General features: G+C 39.7%; 1 protein-coding gene and 1 pseudogene across 1 annotated transcript in view; both read left to right on the forward strand.

Moving 5' to 3' along the window:
• The window catches only part of LOC127638857 (uncharacterized), a 48,930-nt pseudogene extending 39,359 nt beyond the window's left edge, over positions 1–9,571 (forward strand).
• Positions 9,572–9,712: 141 nt separating this feature from the next.
• LOC127638858 (collagen alpha-1(VII) chain-like) overlaps positions 9,713–19,224 on the forward strand; it is a 66,214-nt gene continuing 56,702 nt past the window's right edge. The window contains 4 exon segments of the mRNA XM_052120592.1: positions 9,713–9,788; positions 17,429–17,609; positions 17,802–17,961; positions 18,970–19,063. Of these exon segments, the coding sequence (XP_051976552.1) occupies positions 9,713–9,788; positions 17,429–17,609; positions 17,802–17,961; positions 18,970–19,063 (511 nt within the window).

The raw sequence follows: 19,224 nt of genomic DNA on the forward strand, positions 1-19,224 counted from the left end.
TTATTCAGACCTGAACATTTGAAAACATGAAAATGGACTTTTTGGAAGGTAGAATGAATTTAGTAGTCAGTCTGAATGGCGAAGTCTTTGTATATTGGTATATTGGACACATAGAGCTACTGTGTATAAACACGAGATACAGACATGTGTAGAAAAGAGATGTGATAGTGAATGATGGAGGCCGATAACTAGCTTACCTGTAAATACAAGCGGTCTTACTAAAGGAGCAATTACACATTATTGGTACTAATGTTTTTCAATCACACAGTCACACATCACTCAGAAAGTCAGCCCAGTCCTTTGAATTCCATGTTCTGTATGACTAATGCGAGAGAGAGTAAGAGAGAAATGTATTCTATAAATGTTTCTTTGTTTTCATCTTGTGCTAATCCCAACATTTATTACTGTTTTCACTTAAGCCTAAAGCTGGAAATTAATCAAAGCACTCTTCAACCATAGTACAAACCACTTTGGGGATTGTGAGGCACTAAAAACAGCAATTAGCTGCTAGTTTATAAAGACAAGCCAAGTTAATATTTCCCAAGATGATTAGCCATTATCAGCTTTGTTCAGCACTTTTTAAATATTTCCCAATGCCTTTTAATTGCTTGATGTTGCTGCAGTATCATCATTACCATACAAGTTTTCAGAGCAGTGAGGGCTTAAAATCCAGACTGAAATCCAAAACTGGCCTCAGACTAGTCAAAGCTTTTTTCAAACCCATAGCGATCTTTAAAATGTTATTCAATTGAACTCAAACCAGTGCCCAAATGAGTCCAGAATGCCCTTTGTATGAGGGATGTATAATGTATATAATTTATTTTTTTTGAACTATAGTCTTTAATGTTTCCATAACAGGCAGGCTCAGCCACTATTTACTTCACTGTATAGAAAAAATAAGTAAATTAATTAAAGTAAATGGTAAAACAGGCAATCATTTTGCTTAAGAAGGTATGCCAAATGTGTCTGGAACAAAATGAGGGAGGATAAATGATGACCGAATTTTATTTTAGTCAATTTTGGATAACTATTCCTTTAAATGCATTTCACATGTGTGGTTCAGAATAATTCTTGATGTCTTGAAAATTTCTCTAAGATTGTTGCATAATAGATGCAAAATGATCTGATGTGATAAATATTTTCCTCTTTTTACCAAAGGCTATGCATCTAATTAACTATGTTCTCTTTCTTCTTTCAGTCAGGTGAATTGTCTCTCTGTATCTTTGGCCTTCCACCTCTTCATCCCTACAGGAACCCAAAAGACATGAGGATTTATGGCTGCCTTAACACCCTATAAATAGAGCTGACCCTGCATCCAGATAGGTTCTAAAACACGAAGGGTTGATTTTACAGTGCTCAGCAGGCCTCTGCACGCATGTGGACCAGCAAGGTAGACAATGAGAATCTTCACCCACCTCTTCATCTCCTTTCTTTTTCTTCTCTCAGTCCTTCCACTCATCCAATGACTCCCTCCAGAGTATCTTTAAAACTAACCCTAGGGACATGGACATGCTAATTCCCCCTTCTGTCTTTCAATAAAACACCAAATTACACTGAATCATCTTTCCGCTCTCCAAGACTGCATACTTTCTTCTTAACAAACTATACTGCCTCTAGAGTTTTTTCTTTTTCTCTGCAGGATAGTTCTGTGCATGACCTTTGACCTTGGAGGTCAAAACGTATTTCAGCTTGTCAGGTCTCTGTTTGTAAGTGGGTTGGCTGAGTTATAGTGTGTCATGAGTGAAAGCTGGCAAGAACCAATAAACTCCACCCCTGCATTCCTGTGGAAGACCATTAAAGAAGACACATCATACCACTTTCTGTTTTCTCTGTTTATACTGGGGTGTTCTGCTTTTACTGGGTTTACTCTCGGAAGGCATCTCACCAGTTCAGGGGTCTGGGAGTTTTATTTGCGAAGCACAGTGGTCTTAAAACCTATTGTTAATTTCTGTGTAATAATGCTGCCTTCAAGTAGACCTGGGAAGCTCCTACTTCCAAGTTGGCTGTTCGTTATTACAACATGTCACGCAATCAAGTGGGAAACCAAATGCTGAAGAAGCCAAACTTAAACAATTTCACATTGAATGAAAGCAAAAGTTATTTTTCTGTTGTACCATTAATTAAACATGAATGAATAAACCTGCATCACTTATACGTGACATAATGTATATGGTTTATATATGGATCTAAAATATTATATAAAAAAATATTATTGAAATAAAGCACTGAAATTTAAAAAGCTTTGCAAAATCATTGCTTCCCATCATCTTTCATGTCAACGCGCTCTTCCAACGTCATGACTCGGTAACTCAGGTATCTAGAATTCAGAGTTTCCCAGTTGCAAATATGGCAGTGCTGAGTCATTCATGTGTTCGGAACTCGTAATTACGATATTTCCGACTCATAATTGACTTAAGTCAACTTCTTTGCCCTCAACTTCTGCTGCTGTAGAAATTCACTTTTGAGAGGTCTCAGATACTTAAAAAATCATTTGAATTTCCTTTTCAAAGTGACTGATTTAATCCTGAGAGATGACATATGCAATCAAAACCTTAGTATAGATTAGACGTCTTTATACTTACTAAATCTATACGTACATTGTCTTTATCTTGATTATACTGCCCAAAATTCTAAAGTACAAAATATAACATTTGGTATATAGAACAACAGTTCTTTTGTATGCCAAGTTAACCTCCAAAGCCCAAAGGAATCAATTACCATGCATGAAATGAATTACAGGCACATAGTACCGGTAATTGTGTAAGAAGTCATTACAAAATATAGAACAAATGACTTTCAGGGAACAATCTTTGATTCAGCTTGTGCCTAGAAAACATGCATTAATGCAATATGCAGATTGTGCCTCAACTGCTTCATTCCTGCTTTCTCTCTCTCTTTTCTCTCTCCCCTATCCATCTTTTACTGTCTTTTTGGCTTAACTGTGATCTAACCTGTTGTATCTCTTCCACACCCCCTAAAACTTTAACTTAGAGGTGTGTGCTTCACTCATTCACTTTCTCTCCCATACACATTCCTCTGAGGCTCTCTTTGATTCTCACTCCCCTTGTCCTGGGACTGTACCCTACAGTGCTTGTCGTCCCATAACTGGTTCTTAAATTGGATTATTACAGTAGGATAACAGATTTCCAGTGGATTGGGTCTGTTTGAAGAGAAGAGCTGATTTTGTGTTTCAGAGGAAGATCATGGTGCTGGTTACCGTGGGAGAGGTGAGTAAGGATTTGTCTCTTTAGGATGCACTGTAATGTAACTGTAATGTTTGACAATGTGTCTGTATTGTCTTCCAAAACTCTAAGTTTGCAGCCCAGTGGCACGCAATCCAAAAAGCTGTGTATCTATCCTAGTCTTTGCCAAGTTTCTCTCTCTGTCCCTCTTTTTCTCTCTCACGATGACTCTCACTGACTTTCACGTTGATGTCTCAGTATCTAGTATGTCTCAACTGGTTTTGTTTCAAAACCCAGACTTTACATTGAGCATCAATTTGTGACCCAATGCAATAACAAGTCTGGCACCCGTATTTAATGTTGTCTGGGTCATATTTTGTTTTGTTTATGGTTTTTGAAGATGAGCGAATGTCAAGCAACCTGTCCATGTTGGCATCTATCTAGATTGGCTAGCTTAGAATTTGTGCCAAAATATCATAGTGTTTGATTGGACACACAACCTCTGACGTCAACAACAAAAGGTATGGGAAAATTTTCTCCTCCCTTTTAAAAGTTGAGAAGCCTATTAATTTTGCCATCCTGGCTATATGCACAGTTATACTGTTATTTGCTTTTTACTATTTGCATTTAGCTTTGTCATTCCCTGCTGTTTGCAACCCTACCAGAACAGACTAACCCCAAAAATGACTTGACTTGTAAAGGAGGACCCAGTTTATTGAAATTAAGATGCAAATGGCAGGGAAGAAAATGTAAAGCAATAGGTGCAGATGGCTGGAGGTGATGACAATGACAGTAGTAAGATGACCGCAATGATCAGTGTGGGAACACCAGGGTGAGAAGCAGATGATGAAACTAACAGTTAGTAAATCCAGGTAGGTATTCCAATGATAATGTCCACAGAGCGTTAATCCAACAGGTGAGGAGATGAAAACGTGAAACAAGAGGGTATTTATAGGCAGGGTTCCCATGGAAGCCAATCACGCCTTCCACATGTCAGCAGAAAACACAGAGGGAAACAATAGCCACGCAGACACAGGAAAAACCCAGCAGACCCACCAGGACCATGACAGAACAAAAGCATTGGGTAGAGGGGAACAGAGGGGACTGGTAGCCTAAACATCACTGGAAGGGCGACATACTCGTAGATGACACCGGCAAGGAAGTTATGGAACTCCAAGTCAACAGCACCTGTTGGCCTGGGGATGGTATGCAGAGGATAAACTCACAGTTGCACCCATCTGTTGACATAATTCTGTCCAAAACTTAGAGACAAACGGTCAGAAACCACATCTGTCTGGAGGCCATGAATGCGAAAGACTACTATGACAGTAGCTGCGAGACTTCTCAATTTGCCAACAGATTATTCAGCAAATAATCCAGCACTTCCCCAAATACAATTTCAAGATTTTAGGCATTTCACCCTCTACAGTGATCAATGTAGTTAAAATAACAATGTAGTCTCCCTCGCTCAAGGCAATTTGGGGAGGGAAATAAAATGGACCGCTTTCGAGAACCGGTCCACCATGGCCAAAATGACCGCATTGCCATTGGACAGGGGTAAACCGGTGACAAAATTCAAAGCAATGTGGAACCAGGTTCTTGAAGGAATCGGCAGGGGCTGAAGGAGCAGCTCTGTGATACCTGTGTTGAATGGAAAGTTTATTATCCACTCAACTCTGGCCAAATCCAAAGGGTCATCAAGGCTTTTAGGAAGGTCCAGAGCGTAGAACTCATTTTTGATCCTTGACGAAGATCTGACAGCACCTTTGCCGCCTCCGTTCCCGTGGCAGAATGATCAAACCCCTTGCAAAGTTCTTCGGGGAAAGTGCGGAAGTACGAGCAGCATGGGTGTTGATGATCCCACACCGTCGCTCCCTTCTCCTGAGCCCGACCAGAGAGGAGGGTGATGACATAAGCCACTTTGGAATTCTCAGTGGGAAGCGAAGATGGCTGGAGAGCTAAAACCAAGGAGCACTGTGACAGGAATGATCTGCATGTCTTGGGCTCACCGGAGTAGGCAGCTGGGAGGTTCAATAGGGGCTTGGAGTGTCTGATGGACGAGACAACTGCAGGAGGAGTTGTGGCTCCTCAGCAGATGTGGTGGTGAGATCGGCACTGGGAGAGACTTGCAGTTTCTGGAGTATACTTGTTAATTAATTTATCCTCCCTGCCATCTGTTCAGAGGTGTGGCTAGTGGTGTTGAGTTGATCCTGCTGATGACCGAGGAGCACCCCTGTTGGCTAAGGGCGGCGCAAAATGAAGTGTCCTCGGCTGGGTCCATTTTTGGCCATATTGTTCTGTCACAGTTTGAAAAGGAAGGCCAAGGAATGGAGAAAACACAAACACAGTTAATTGAAATTAAGATGCAAATGGCAATGAAGAAAACATAAAGCAACAGATGCATGGCTGGAGGTGATGACAATGACGGTGGTAAGTTTAGAGCGATTATCTTTTTTTCTCCATAGAATAAAAGTGAATATTGGCATTTATTCTGCATACTTCCACAGAGGAAAGAAAGTCAGAAGGGTTTGGAATGATAAGAGGGTGAGGGAATGAACATAAAAAGTAATAAGTTTTGCCAAATGTGCATTTATTACCCAATTTACAGTTACAGAGATAAACTCCTGTGAAGTGACATCATGCAGAAATGCTCACAAACAGCAGGGCTTGTAAAGAGAGAGAAGCAGACTTAAGCTAACTCATGTACCTTTATAATCCTTCAAAAAGCACAATCCAACTGCACACTCACCTCTCCGTCATTGCACGGGTCAGCCTGCACTTATGAGATTACATTCTCTGCTGCGTGACTTTGCTGTATGTAAGTTGTTGTGCATTTAACAGATTCAGCAGGCATATCCCTTGAGTCACGGTGGTAACGCCTTCCTGTTGGTATGTTGTCACAAATAGTCTCTCGTTCAATCAGATACATTAATAAATCACACAATCAGACATCAGTCTCAGAAGTCCAAGTGTAGCAATTTAAGATTGGCACCAAAACTCCTTATCTGTCCCGTACAGAGTACATCATTCCTCCTGTATTTAGCTATGTGACATCAGTGGAGCTGCATTTCCGGTACACTAGGATCGGCGACATTATGCTGACTCATGAACTGCCATCATCTCCTATCGGACATGTTTGCTTCAGTTCAAGTTTAATTTTTTACCCCTATGATGCACCCGGAAGTGCATTGCATCCAGAAGCAAGTCGCATCAGCAGCAAGGAAGACCAGAGTTCAGATCCCATGTAGAGACCAGGGAGTAATCGCGATCGGATAATCAGTGAAGATTGCGATTCGTTGCATTTTCACCTCTAACATTTCATTTTTGCTCCACTAATGGTGCATAGGTGTAAGTTTGGGATGGAATGGGTGGTAGACTTTGTGAAAAAGTCTTTTCTCTTCACTATATTAGTGCCCGTACAGCAGAAAACAACTCAGTGTTATGAATTTCGGTAAGTATAGATTTTAGCTTAAAAAAAAAGGTGGGTATGCTCAGAGTAGCTCCACTACGAAAGGTCTGGCAGTGATCCACAGTATCTGCTGTAGGATGCTTCTTCAAATTCTATCATCATTGACTTACCCTCCTGTCGTTCCAACCCATATGACTTTCTTTCCTTCATGGAACACAAGAGGAGATGTAAAGCAGAATGTTCGCCTCAGTCACTAATAAAGGGATAGTTCACCCAAAAATTTAAAATCAGTTACTAACCCTCAAACCATCCCAGGTGTGTATGACTTTCTTTATTCACCAGAACACATTTGGTGAAAAATATCTCAGCTCAGTAGGTCATTAAAATGCAAGTGGATGGTGATCAGAACTTTGAAGCTCCAAAAAGAACAGACAGTCAACATAAAAGTCATCCATACGACTTCAGCGGTTAAATTAATGTCTTCTAAAGCAACACAAACACTTTTGGTGCAAAAGAGATCAAGATTTAAGTTATTTTTAACTATAAACAATCGATAAAGTCAGCAGTAGGATGCGCATTCACAAGAGGACTGAGTTCACATGGTCTCTTATTTGACAATTTCGTGCTGGCATGTTACAGATTTAATCTCACATTTTATGTCTGCCTTAATGGTGCCCTCACAGATGTGCGAGTTACCCTCTACTACTGACACCCCTGGCCCATACAGACACTGGCTTTTGGACCTGATGCTAATAACACCTTGGATAATCCTTGGCCCAGAGAACACAACGGCTGTGTTTTTCAAAAACTACTTGAAATGTGGACTCATTGGACCAAAAATACAGTTCCAATGTTCTACTTTCCATCTAAGATGAGACCGAGCCCAGAGAAGTTTGCAGAGCTTCAGGACAGTGTTGATGTAGGGCATCTGCTTTCCACTGTAAAATCTTAACTTGCATCTGTGGATGCAGCGGCGAGTGGTGTTGACTAACAAAGGATTATTAAAGTTATCCCAATCCCATGTTCTTGATATTCATTACAGATGAATGATGTTTTTTTAAGACAGTGATGTCTGAGGGATCAGAAGTGGTTTTCTTTTTGCCCTTTACACACCGAGATGTTACCAGATTTCTTTAATCTTTTAAGCATATTGTTCACTGTAGAGGGTGAAATACCTCAAATCTTTCCAATTTGTATTTGGGGAACATTGTTCTCAAAGTGCTGCATTATTTGCTGAAGCATCTCTTGACAAATTGACAAGTCTCGAATGATCCTTGCTCTTGATGGACTGTTTTTGGAGGCTCTTTATATACTATGAAGCAATTGCCTCACCAGTTTAACATCTCCGGTTTCACATCACCTTGTTATTTTAAATTGTTATTAGTCTTAAATTTCCCCCATCTCATCATCTGATTTGAAATGATTGTACATTTTAAAAAAACATTCACAAGGTAAAACATATAATGTGTAGTTGTAGTGTTTTCAATTTAGCAAATGGTGAATATAATTTTGAAATCACTATTTGTTATTAACATTTTTCATACTGTACCAACTTTTTTGGAATTGGGGTTGTAACAGTTGGAGTCATATTGATGACATTTATGCTGACTGTCTATCCTGTTTGGAGCTTCAGTGGTCTGATCATCATCAACTAGCATTTCAAGGACATACAGAGCTAAGATTTCTTTAAATGTGTTCTGGTGAAGCAAGAAAGTCATACACACAAGGGATGGCATGAGGGTGAGTAAATGATGAGAGAATTAAAAATTTTATGTGAACTAACCATTTAACTAACACATGGTGATACAATTTTTGGGTGATCTATCCCTTTAACTGTAGATGCCAATATAAAATTGCCTGCAATGACTCCTGATAAGATAAAGTTTTAGCACTATGTAAAGATGCTTTATGGAGTCTCACATACAGCCCAGAGAAGTTTGTTAGTCCCTGAACCCGTGCAGCTGCATTCATTTTGTGGAATGTCAAACTAGTTCCCTGCATATTAGAAGTGGCTGTCATGCAGTAAAGCCTTGCATTAGCAAGGTTGTGGTTTCCTCGCAGTCTGACATTGTTGTCTGTTGGCTGAACAGAAACTCACTAGTTCTTATATTCCCCACAGTTGTACCCTGATAAAGCCGCAGCATTTCTTTGCAAGATCATTGAGTCCATATGGTACAGTACATAGTTGGTTATCACGTTTTGGAAATGACAGCGTTTGGAGAGGAGACTGTACACCTGTCTGACTTTTGTATAAAGAGCTCTCCCTTTATGGAATAAGCTGGAGTTTTCCAGATTCAGTGATATTGAAATATCTTTCAGCTATTAGGAGTGTTTTCCAATCTTGTGTTCTGTCACACTGAACAATTTAATACAACTGCTCAGTTCAAGAGAAATAATATAGATGAAAGTAGAAGATAAGATGGAAATTGAAATGTATCTGGATACTGAATTTATAATGGTACTTGCTACTTATTGCTGTATTGTTAAAGACTAGTGGTTGACTGAGTTTTAAAATTCCGATGCCAACATTTAGAGCGCAGTGTGGCTGATGGCCGATATAAGTATACGGTATAATACAGTTTTATGTTAGCAAAGCAATTAGCAAACTGCTGAAATTAAATGATTCTAACACTCCTGTTAATCAGCAAGTGGCCACAGTTATTGTCCAAATATTGGTCTGTCATTAATTTACTTCTTCCTTCTCACATCATTATTCACTTTCCCAGTCTCTTAACCTGTAGGAAACAGTTCCTTTTCATTTAAATATTACCTGTCTCCTTTTGAGTGCTATTCATTTCTTAACTGGCGCTCAGCTGGACAGTACAGCCATATCTGACAGGATAAATGTGCTGGATTACACAGGTGATTGAGAGATTACATTGACTCTGCTAACAGAGCAGATAAAAAATATTATTCTGAATGTGTCTATATGCATATGTATGGCGATACTGATCTCTCTCTCTTTCTGTTTTGCAGATAAAAGGAATAAGTGTTGCAGCTAAATAAAGCAGAGAACAAGCCTGTCTCAGGACATCAGTCCAGGGAAGAGAAGATAAGAAGAGGAGGACAGTGCCCGAAAGAGAGTGACGGAAGACGAGAGAGAGAGAGAGAGAGAGAGAGAATGGTATATTGCGGCATGTGGATCTTCCTCTTGTCCCTGTCTCACTCCTATCAAATCGTCACTGCAGAAGCTGAAGGTAGATTGCTGACTCACACTTTATCTACATGTCATAGGGCCTGTTCAGTCACCCTGAAAACTGCCAATATCCCTGCCTTTCAATCGGTCACACTCTGAATAGGTTGCAGGACTGTATTGTTTAGTATTCTCGAATGGTTCCGAATCAAATATCTACATATAACAAAAGATCATGTTTTCATTGAACACATAAAAAGATAATTGTGTAATCATGACTTTATCCCTGTCAAAAAGGCCAGCATGTTGTGTTTTAGATGAATAAGCAGGGGCGTCGCTAGACATCAGTGTCATCTGGGACTTAGCCCACAGGCCATATTCTAATATAAAAATAAGAAGAATCCTTCCTTCCATGACTTCAAAAATGACCACCCTACCTGTCAAATAAAATTATATTAAGCGCAACACTGACACCGGTTCAGACCTTTATATATGCAAACGTCAGGCGCACAATAAATTAATCAAACACATTTTAATTTAAATTGTGGATCAAAGCGAGAACATGTCGGCTCACTGTTCATTGTGCAGAAAGTAATGCTAACAATAAAATCAAAGTAATTTAACAATTAAAATTTGCAATTGTCATTTATCATAATATTTTGATAAGTAAAAATTATGAGAAGAAAATCGAATCATTATGAAATTAAAGTCGTAATATTTTGAGAATAAATCGAAAGGTCAGTAACATCAAAGTGATGTGGTGGACAACAGCAAAGTAGAGCATCTAGGTCATTACATACAACACCACTAACCAGGGAGATAACTTTGCAATGCAACCGGGCTGAATTTGTGGGAAGTTTATGCGAGCTCTCTGTTCATGAATGAGGTGTGCATTAGTACAGGAGTTTTCAACAAATGGGCGCTGTCAAGGAAGGCACAAGATATAGGCTCAAGTGAACTGAAAAATAATTGGAACTGCTGTGAATTATATAAGTCCAAATCAAGATATTTTATGTGGTAACATCCATTCATTATTGTTTGTAGAGGAAGACTTAGCGCTGTTTCGGACTGCATGAATCTGTCTGGTTCTTTCTCCTGAATAAATTACATTTTATACATAACCGCTGCAGTGTCTAGATATGAATAACTCTCCACTGATGCGCCAAATATATATATGTAAACCAGTTAAAGGATGGGCAAGGAGGAGGCGAGAACCGGCTTGTCAACATAAATTATATTTAATGAGAACTTAAACCAAAAGCATACACAAACACACACACGACGGACATGCCCGTAACTCTCTCTCTCTCTCGAACCATCATCACCGGCCACCTTTATCCCTCGCGCGCCTCATCAGGCCGATTGGGGACCGGGCGCGCGATGTTCCGACCCGGCCCCGCCCCCCCCTCCGCTCCACAATATACATACATATATATATGTAAAAAGTAACTGTATTCTGATTATGAATGTTTTCAAATGTAATTTATTCCAATTAGGAGTACTTGATATTTTAAATATGATTAAGTAATCTTGATTACATAGTATAGATTACATGTAATCTGTTACTACATAGCAATGTCTAGGAGTATAATAAATAATATGAATAGCATAGCTCAGATCATTTGGTCTTATAGGAATATGATGAGAAGTTCATTGATCAAGCTCAGACTCAGATGTTATCTTGAGGTCAGTTTGAGACTTTGTTGAGAATCTATGAAAATCTAAGAAGCAGAAGACTTCAACAGAAATCTCCCTTTGCTTTCAATTTTATCTTATTTTTATCTGTGGGACACAATATAGGTATTAATGAGATCTCATTTGTATGTTTTCTCTCCTTTCAGACTCTCTCTCTCTCTCTCTCTCTCTCTCTCTCTCTCTCTCTCTCTCTCTCTCTCTCTCTCTCTCCTCTCCCTCCCTCCCTTATGGCTAACAGTCACTATACTGCCTTTGTCCTGCAAAAAGTCCCCTAAATCATAAAGAAGTTGTTGGTGAAATAATAGATTTCACATCAGTCTCTTATGAAAGATTTTGGCTATGTTAGAAGTTCATTTGTAATAGTGTGTCAGGGAAGTCCATCTTAAATGAAGTCCATGTCTGTCTGCACACCTGAGCTGTCTGTACAGGTGGAGTTGAAATGGACACATAGTTCTTTCTACATCCTGAGTCAGCGGGTTTTCTGTTTGGCATCTGTATGCCTCCTGTGGTTTGATGCCTCTTATCTAGGCCTTTTAAGATAAATCAATGTATCCTTCTCTGATTTCCATCCCCACATTACTGTCTGCAAAGAAATCAGTATGTATATGTTTCACCTTGAGCTGTGTGTTTGAGGGGGTAATGTGAATCATTGAATTCACGCAGGATGGTTTTAGAGGAGTCTGTCAGGGCCAATTACTGACTGAGGCTCTAATGCCCTGAAACACTGTAATTTTCCACACCTCTTAAAAATGGCTGTTTGTAGTGACAGACACTTGATTATGGAATGGAAAGAATGTGCTCTCTGAGGTCACGTCCTTGTATTCGTTATGTATCACACCAGCTTTTTGTCTTTTAAAATACAGGGACACTGAAAAAAACATGACGTGTTGGATTTATTTAAAATATTTACATAACATTTTTGCATCACACTTTTTAGGTAAGTTCAACTTATGGTCATTTTATGTCAGCACAACTAGAACACAAATCTATCAGTTCAGTTCAACTTTATTTAATTAAAAATGTATCAGAATCAGAATGAGCTTTATTGCCAAGTATGCTTACACATACGGGGAATATTTCTTGGTGACAGAAGCTTCCAGTGCACAAACAATACAACAATAAGACATAAATAATAATAAAAAATAGAATACAAATGTAAAGTGAATATAAAATATATGTATAGAAATACAAAATAAGACAATATATACATACGTATGTACAAATACAAATCTGTTATATTTAGATGCAAGGGAATGTATGGCAGAAGAGGTAGGGTAGGTTGGATAAATATAAATAGACTATTGCACATAATTATTGCTCAATGGGGCAGTTTTAACTGTTCATGAGATGTATAGCATGAGGGGAAAAAACTGTTCCTGTGCCTGATGGTTCTGGTGCTCAGTGCTCTGTAGTGCTGTCCAGATGGCAACTGTTCAAAAAAGTTAATGGGCAGGTTGAGTGTGGTCCAGAGTGATTTTTCCAGCCCTTTTCCTCTATTTCGAAGTGTATCGTTTTTGAAGGGAGGGAATGGGGCAACCATTAATCCTCTCAGCAGTCTGAACTCTCGTTTGTAATCTTCTGATGGCTGATTTCATAGCTGAACCAAACCAGACAGTTATCAAAGTGTAGAGGACAGACTCAATGACTGCTGAATAGAACTGAATCAGCAGCAACTGTGGCAGGTTGAACTTCCTCAGCTGGCGAAGGAAGTACAACCTCTGCTGGGCTTTTTCACAAAGGAGTCAATGTGGGTCTCCCACTTCAGGTCGTGTGAGTTGGTAGTGCCCAGGAACCAAATGACTCCACTGCTGCCACAGTGTTGTTTAGAATGGTGAGGGGGTCAGTGTTGGGGTGTTCTTCCTAAAGTCCACTCTCATCTCCACTGTTTTGAGTGTGTTCAGCTCCAGGTTGTTTTGACTGCACCAGTGAGCCAGCCATTCAACCTCCCTTCTGTATGCTGACTCATCCTCATCTTGGATGAGGCCAATGACAGTTATGTCATCTGCAAACTTCAGGAGCTTGACAGAGGGGACTTTGGAGGTGCAGTCATTGGCAAACAGGGAGAAGAGTAGTGGGGAGAGCACATATCCCTGGGGGGCACCAGTGCTGTTTATACATTTGCTGGAAGTGAATTTCCCCTTTCTCACTAGCAGCTGCCTGTCCATCAGAAAGCTAGTGATCCACTGACAGATAGACGTGGGAACAGAGAGTTGGCATAATTTTGTCCAGAGAATATCTGGGATGATGGTGTTGAAAGCCGAACTGAAGCCCACAAAAAAGATCCTTGCAACTGTCCCTGGTCTGTCCAGATTTTGCAGGATATGATGCAATCCCATGTTGACTGCATCATCCACAGACCTGTTTGCTCGATAAGCAAATTGAAGGGGATCTGGAAAGGGTCCAGTGATGTCCTTCAGGTGGTCCAACACCAGTCTCTCAAATGACTTCTTGACCACAGACGTCAGAGTGACGGGTCTGTAGTCATTAAGTCCTGTGATTTTGGGTTTCTTTGGGACAGGAATTATGGTGGAGGATTTGAAGCAGGTAACTTCACACTGCTCCACTGATCTACTGAAGATCTGTGCGAAGATGGGGGCCAGCTGGTCAGCACAGCATTATAGACAAGTGGGTGAAACACCATCTGGGCCCTGTGCTTTCCTTGTTCTTTGTTTCCGGAAGACACGGCACACCTCCTCTTCACAGATCTTTAGTGCAGGTTGAGTAGCAGGACGGGGAGGAGGGGGGTTGCAGGAGCTGTTTATGTTTGTGTGAAGTGAAGGTCAGAGCAGGGGTGGGGAGTGAGACTGGGCCTTTCAAATCTACAGTAACACACATTCAAGTCGTCAGCCAGTTGTTGATTCCCTACAGTGTTGGGGGATCCTCTTTGGCCTGACGAAGCTGCCAGAGTTTTGCTGTAAACCATGGTTTGTCATTGTTGCATGTTAAATAAGTCCTAGTAGGAATGCACATACCATCACAGAAACTGATACATGATGTCACAGTAAATGTGAGCTCATCCAGATTGGTGTCTGCAGCCCCAAATACACTCCAATCAGTGCAAAGCAGGCTTGTATTTCCAGCTCTGCTTCATTGGTCCATCTCTTAAAAGTCTTTAATAAATATGTCACAAGTTGTTTCAAAATTAACATTTATATCACATGTTTCTACTTAATTTACTTGCCACAAAAAAATTGTTACTGAGTTCTGGCATTAAACTTGATTCCACAAAGAAGTGCAACAAAATCTGCAATTAAGCTATGCATGATATTCACATGTGCAAGGACAAATTACATGGATTGAACAGGATCCAATTTGACCACTTTTGGAACAAGAATAACCTTAATGTTGTACACATTAATACATAAATACATGAAGTAAACCTAAAACCATTTTTATAAATAAGAACATTGCTGACTAATAAATAGTTTTATTATTGACTAAAATTATTTATTTCTATACATTTTGGTTGTTGAGCCAACAATTTTATATATTTTGTTCTCTCAGTGTAGAGGTAAAAGTACAAACGTCTAAACCCGGGCATCAACATTATAGGCCTATGTTATTAATGGTCAGATAATATAACCTTAACACAAACAACAGAAGCAGCAATACAAACAGTCAGTGAGGATTCAGCAATCTGGTGTTTCAAGTCTGCTGTTCAGAACTAGAGATGTCCAATTTTTGAACGAGTCACCCTTTTGAGTCGGCTCTTTACAATGAACAATTAGAAACATGTTGTAAATCAGTTCACGGTTCTGTTTAAATCATTTGGACAGCTCACTGAAGCACTGAATCGCTCGGAGCGGTTTTTCTCTCTACGTATAATGTAGACAAGATATTTTGAAACACTGAAAATAAAGATTTAAGCTGAATGAAGTGGATATTTACCTTCAAAAACTTTAAACTACCCTGTATGTTATGATTTACCAATGACAAAATCTTTGATAAGTTCAATAGCTGTACTGCACCTTATTTTGTACTGCAGGTAAACATCATTCTAACCAAAACAGTATCAAGCCAGTACATGAAAAAAATACTATGACATTACCATATCTTCACATTATGTGTACTGTGGTAGTACTATTCTTTGATGTACCGTGGATTACCATGAAATTATAGTGGGCTGTCTGTAAATAAAAATTCAATGGGCATTGTTGTAATGGGCTTGTCAGGTCAATCTGTGAACGAGTTGCTCACTTTATAATTAAGTACATATTTACTTAATAACCCCATTCTTCAATGACTTCGTGAGTCAGCATTGAATAAACAAACCCTTGTAGGCCTACACTGTATCGTGTTAAAATACATCTGTCGTGATCCTACACACCCGGTCCCGCCCTCCGCCCTGCCACAACATCTTCACAGGCTGATGGTTTTAATCTAGTGGCATGCAATTTTAGTGTAATCCTCTCCACACACGAGTTGTGTCTAGAAAGTAAAAGTTAAGATGCATCACTGTTAATATTAGGTGCTGAAAAGATAATACAGGGGCGGTGAGCTGAAAAGACAGGTGATTTGTTTATTGTACAGTATGGGATGAGGAAGGTGTCCTGACATGTCAGTGGTGCATTGTGGCTCTGTTGTGGGTTGAAGATGTCGCTGTCAATGCTAATGGATTCGAGATAGTGATGGGTATTATTAAACTACAAGGTGTGGTGAATATTTAGAAGAATAAAGTTTACTCTTCTTAAAGTAATGCTTACCCCTGAATTAAGATGCACAATCTAAGAATGCAGATGAAAAATTCGTCTTTTTTCCCAGTTTGTCTGTCCTCTATTCTGACAGTGGTCGAACGCTCCTGGACCATCAGCACTGCCTGCAGAGAGTGTCTTCAGTAGACCGTTGAAGTCTGCTGGCTGGAAGATCACTTTGGTGAACTTCCCTATTCCATAAAAGCATTATTATCTCTCATAGCACACTGCATGCTGTATATCAGTGTTAAATCGCTGAAGTGTAGACTATTTGTTCCATTTTGATGTGGGCGGCACAGAGTTTCCGAGCTGAAGCAACTTTTCTGGAAATGAAGCAGAACTTTTTATGAATTTCCCACAAGATCATCAATAATGTCCTGGTGTTTAATGCATATACTTTTGTTTCTAGATTTGTATTATGTTTAGAGTTTATGATAGATTCTGTCATAGTGTGGTTGCTGAGGGAGAAAAGAAAGCTGCTCGAGCCTAAAACGGCTCGTCTTTGGAGAGTTGTCTGAATCAAAAGACATCTGGAGTTGACTTTGTGCCTGTCATCATGAGTTTTAAAATGATTGTGCAATGACCTAAGAACTAAGGCCACACTTGCAACGATCAATGAGAGAAGTTTAATACCCAAGTTCAGGAGGAACTTGTTCATCTTGGCCTGCCAATCACATCCTAAGGATATATATAAGCTGATATATAAGCTGCTTCCTTCGCACCGATGATGACTCCTCCGTCATCCCTCCACCTTCCCATCCCCAACTTTATATTTAATAATGCCCATATCAATTATTCGGCTGTGGTATGGGGTGATCTTAGGGGTCAAACCATGTCCTGTGCTCGAGCCCCTCCCTTATGGACAGGCAAGCATGCCAAATCCATTTACCTTAATGCACTCCAGGACTGTATGTACCAGTGAACTGGTGAACTAAATATGTGGATCTGCTCTTAAGAGTTTACACTTGCAAAACAAGAAGCGCAAGAGTTAAATGTCCTGTTTTTATTGGTCACATCAAACCAAAACACGAGCACTTATTGACTGGACTTTACATCTTTAGGTCTTCTTTTGTGTCTGTAGTTGCTCTACTTATTTGATATGGTTTCGAAAGTGCAGGTCCCAGTGCATAATTTTATTGTAGGTCTGGATTTGTTTTCTCTGCTGAAAGATATTCTTTGAGTATGCACTGCCATCTAATGGTGACTATTAAATCAACTTCACACATGTGGTTGGATGTTCAATCCATGCCAATGAGTAATAAAAACAGTCTAAAAGATGTTATTGTGTCAAAAAGAAATGTAACTTCTTCTTTTGCAGAATGTCGCACTGCCATACCTGCAGATATTGTGTTCCTGGTGGATGACTCCTGGTCAGTGGGGCCAACCAGCTTCCAGCAGATCAAAGAGTTTGTAGCAGACATCATCAGAGCCTTTCATGGCAGTGTGGTTGGGTCGGAGGGCATTCGCTTTGGAGTGACAGTCTATGCAGACATCCCCAGGTATAGATGAACAGTATACACACTGCAGTGTGTTAGTGCAAATAGTATGTGTATGATTATGAGAGAATAAAGCATGGAGATTTTATGCAAGTGTTTGTATGCATGACTTTTTGACTAAGTAAACATGAATACACCGTAAGAATGCCTCATAAGGGTCTGTATGCTTTATATAATTTGTGAGTTTTATTACAGGATGCGTATAGCTCTGACAGATTATTCGACTCTGGATGAGGTGTTGAGGGCCGTCGAGGAGGTGCCGTACGAGGGAGGCAGCAGTCGCACTGGTCTGGCATTGGAATTCCTTGTTGAGTCTGTCTTTAGTGCTTCTATCATCAGAGACAATGCCCCAAAGGTGAGACCCGTCAATCACAATGAATTACAAAACTGAATTAGTGATAAGACATATTTCTAGTCACTGATAAAGAATAAAGTTGTAATTGTTATTTTTATTTTAGAATTTTACATTTTAATTCATTTTGAATTTCTGTTAGAGTTGACTCACAACTGCCTAGCCTATGTGTGAGAGAACAAAGTCTTGCTGACCAACTATCTTGTCCAGTTTGGGAGACCAGCTGGAAAATGTAAAAATGCCATTACTCCAAACTATCCAAAGCTGAAAATCCTGGCATATATATATATATATATATATACAGCAGAAAAAAATATATATCAGAGAGCTGCTCTAGTAATCACCCTGTTGATTCTGTCAGGACATCTCGTCCCGTGCTGCAATGCAATGCACCGCACCGCAGTGTCCCACCCATCCTAATTTAGGGCTTGATTAGGATTCCAAACTGCACACAGCTGCCGGTCTTGCCATAGAGCACCTGGTGTGGCGATGTGAGAGGAACGGCAAGTGTTCATAATGAACTGCAGAGATTTCAGCTTTTATTTAAACTGGCATCACACACATAAACTGTAATGGCGCTTCACTGTTTGGTGCATATATATAATGCAGATGAACTTTATGTGAACCAAGTGAAGTTTCTTTTTCCCCAATTACCAGTTGTTAGTGTAACCGACTTTGCAGGTTTAGATATGCAGTGGTTGTGGAATTTTGTATTCAATGAGATGATAATTCATACCGTGTGCTTTCAAGGGCATCAGTATCAGTGTAGTGTTCTTAATGGTAGATTGAGCAGTTTAAGATTGATTTTGTAGATAACTCAGTCATTGAGAGACATTTTTATGCATTTATTCACCTTTGAATTTTGCAAGATTCATTATTTTTCAGAAGCCTACAGCAAGTCTATGGGCATCTGCAAGTGTGACCTAGATGTCAGGGCTCTTTAGAATGCACTAGAATGGTATTTGCTTGCTGGAATATAAAGCATCCAACTATGTTTCTCTCTGGCCTCAGATTGCTATTCTGATCACTAATGGCCAATCGGATGATCCGGTTGATGGTCCGGCTAAAGTTGTAACAGACAGTGGAATATCCCTGTTTGCTGTGGGTGAGTCTTCAAAGTTTTTATTTTCCCTTTGTTTATGCTTTAGGAGTGTGTGTAAGACAAAAGTATCCCCAAAAGTGAGCTAAACCTGACAAATCTACCTTTTGGGCACCCAGGAATGTCCTCAATTGGAAAAACGATTCATACAAAAACAAAATACATAA

The sequence above is a fragment of the Xyrauchen texanus genome, chromosome 47, assembly GCF_025860055.1.
Source record: "Xyrauchen texanus isolate HMW12.3.18 chromosome 47, RBS_HiC_50CHRs, whole genome shotgun sequence".
Lineage (NCBI taxonomy): Eukaryota > Metazoa > Chordata > Actinopteri > Cypriniformes > Catostomidae > Xyrauchen > Xyrauchen texanus.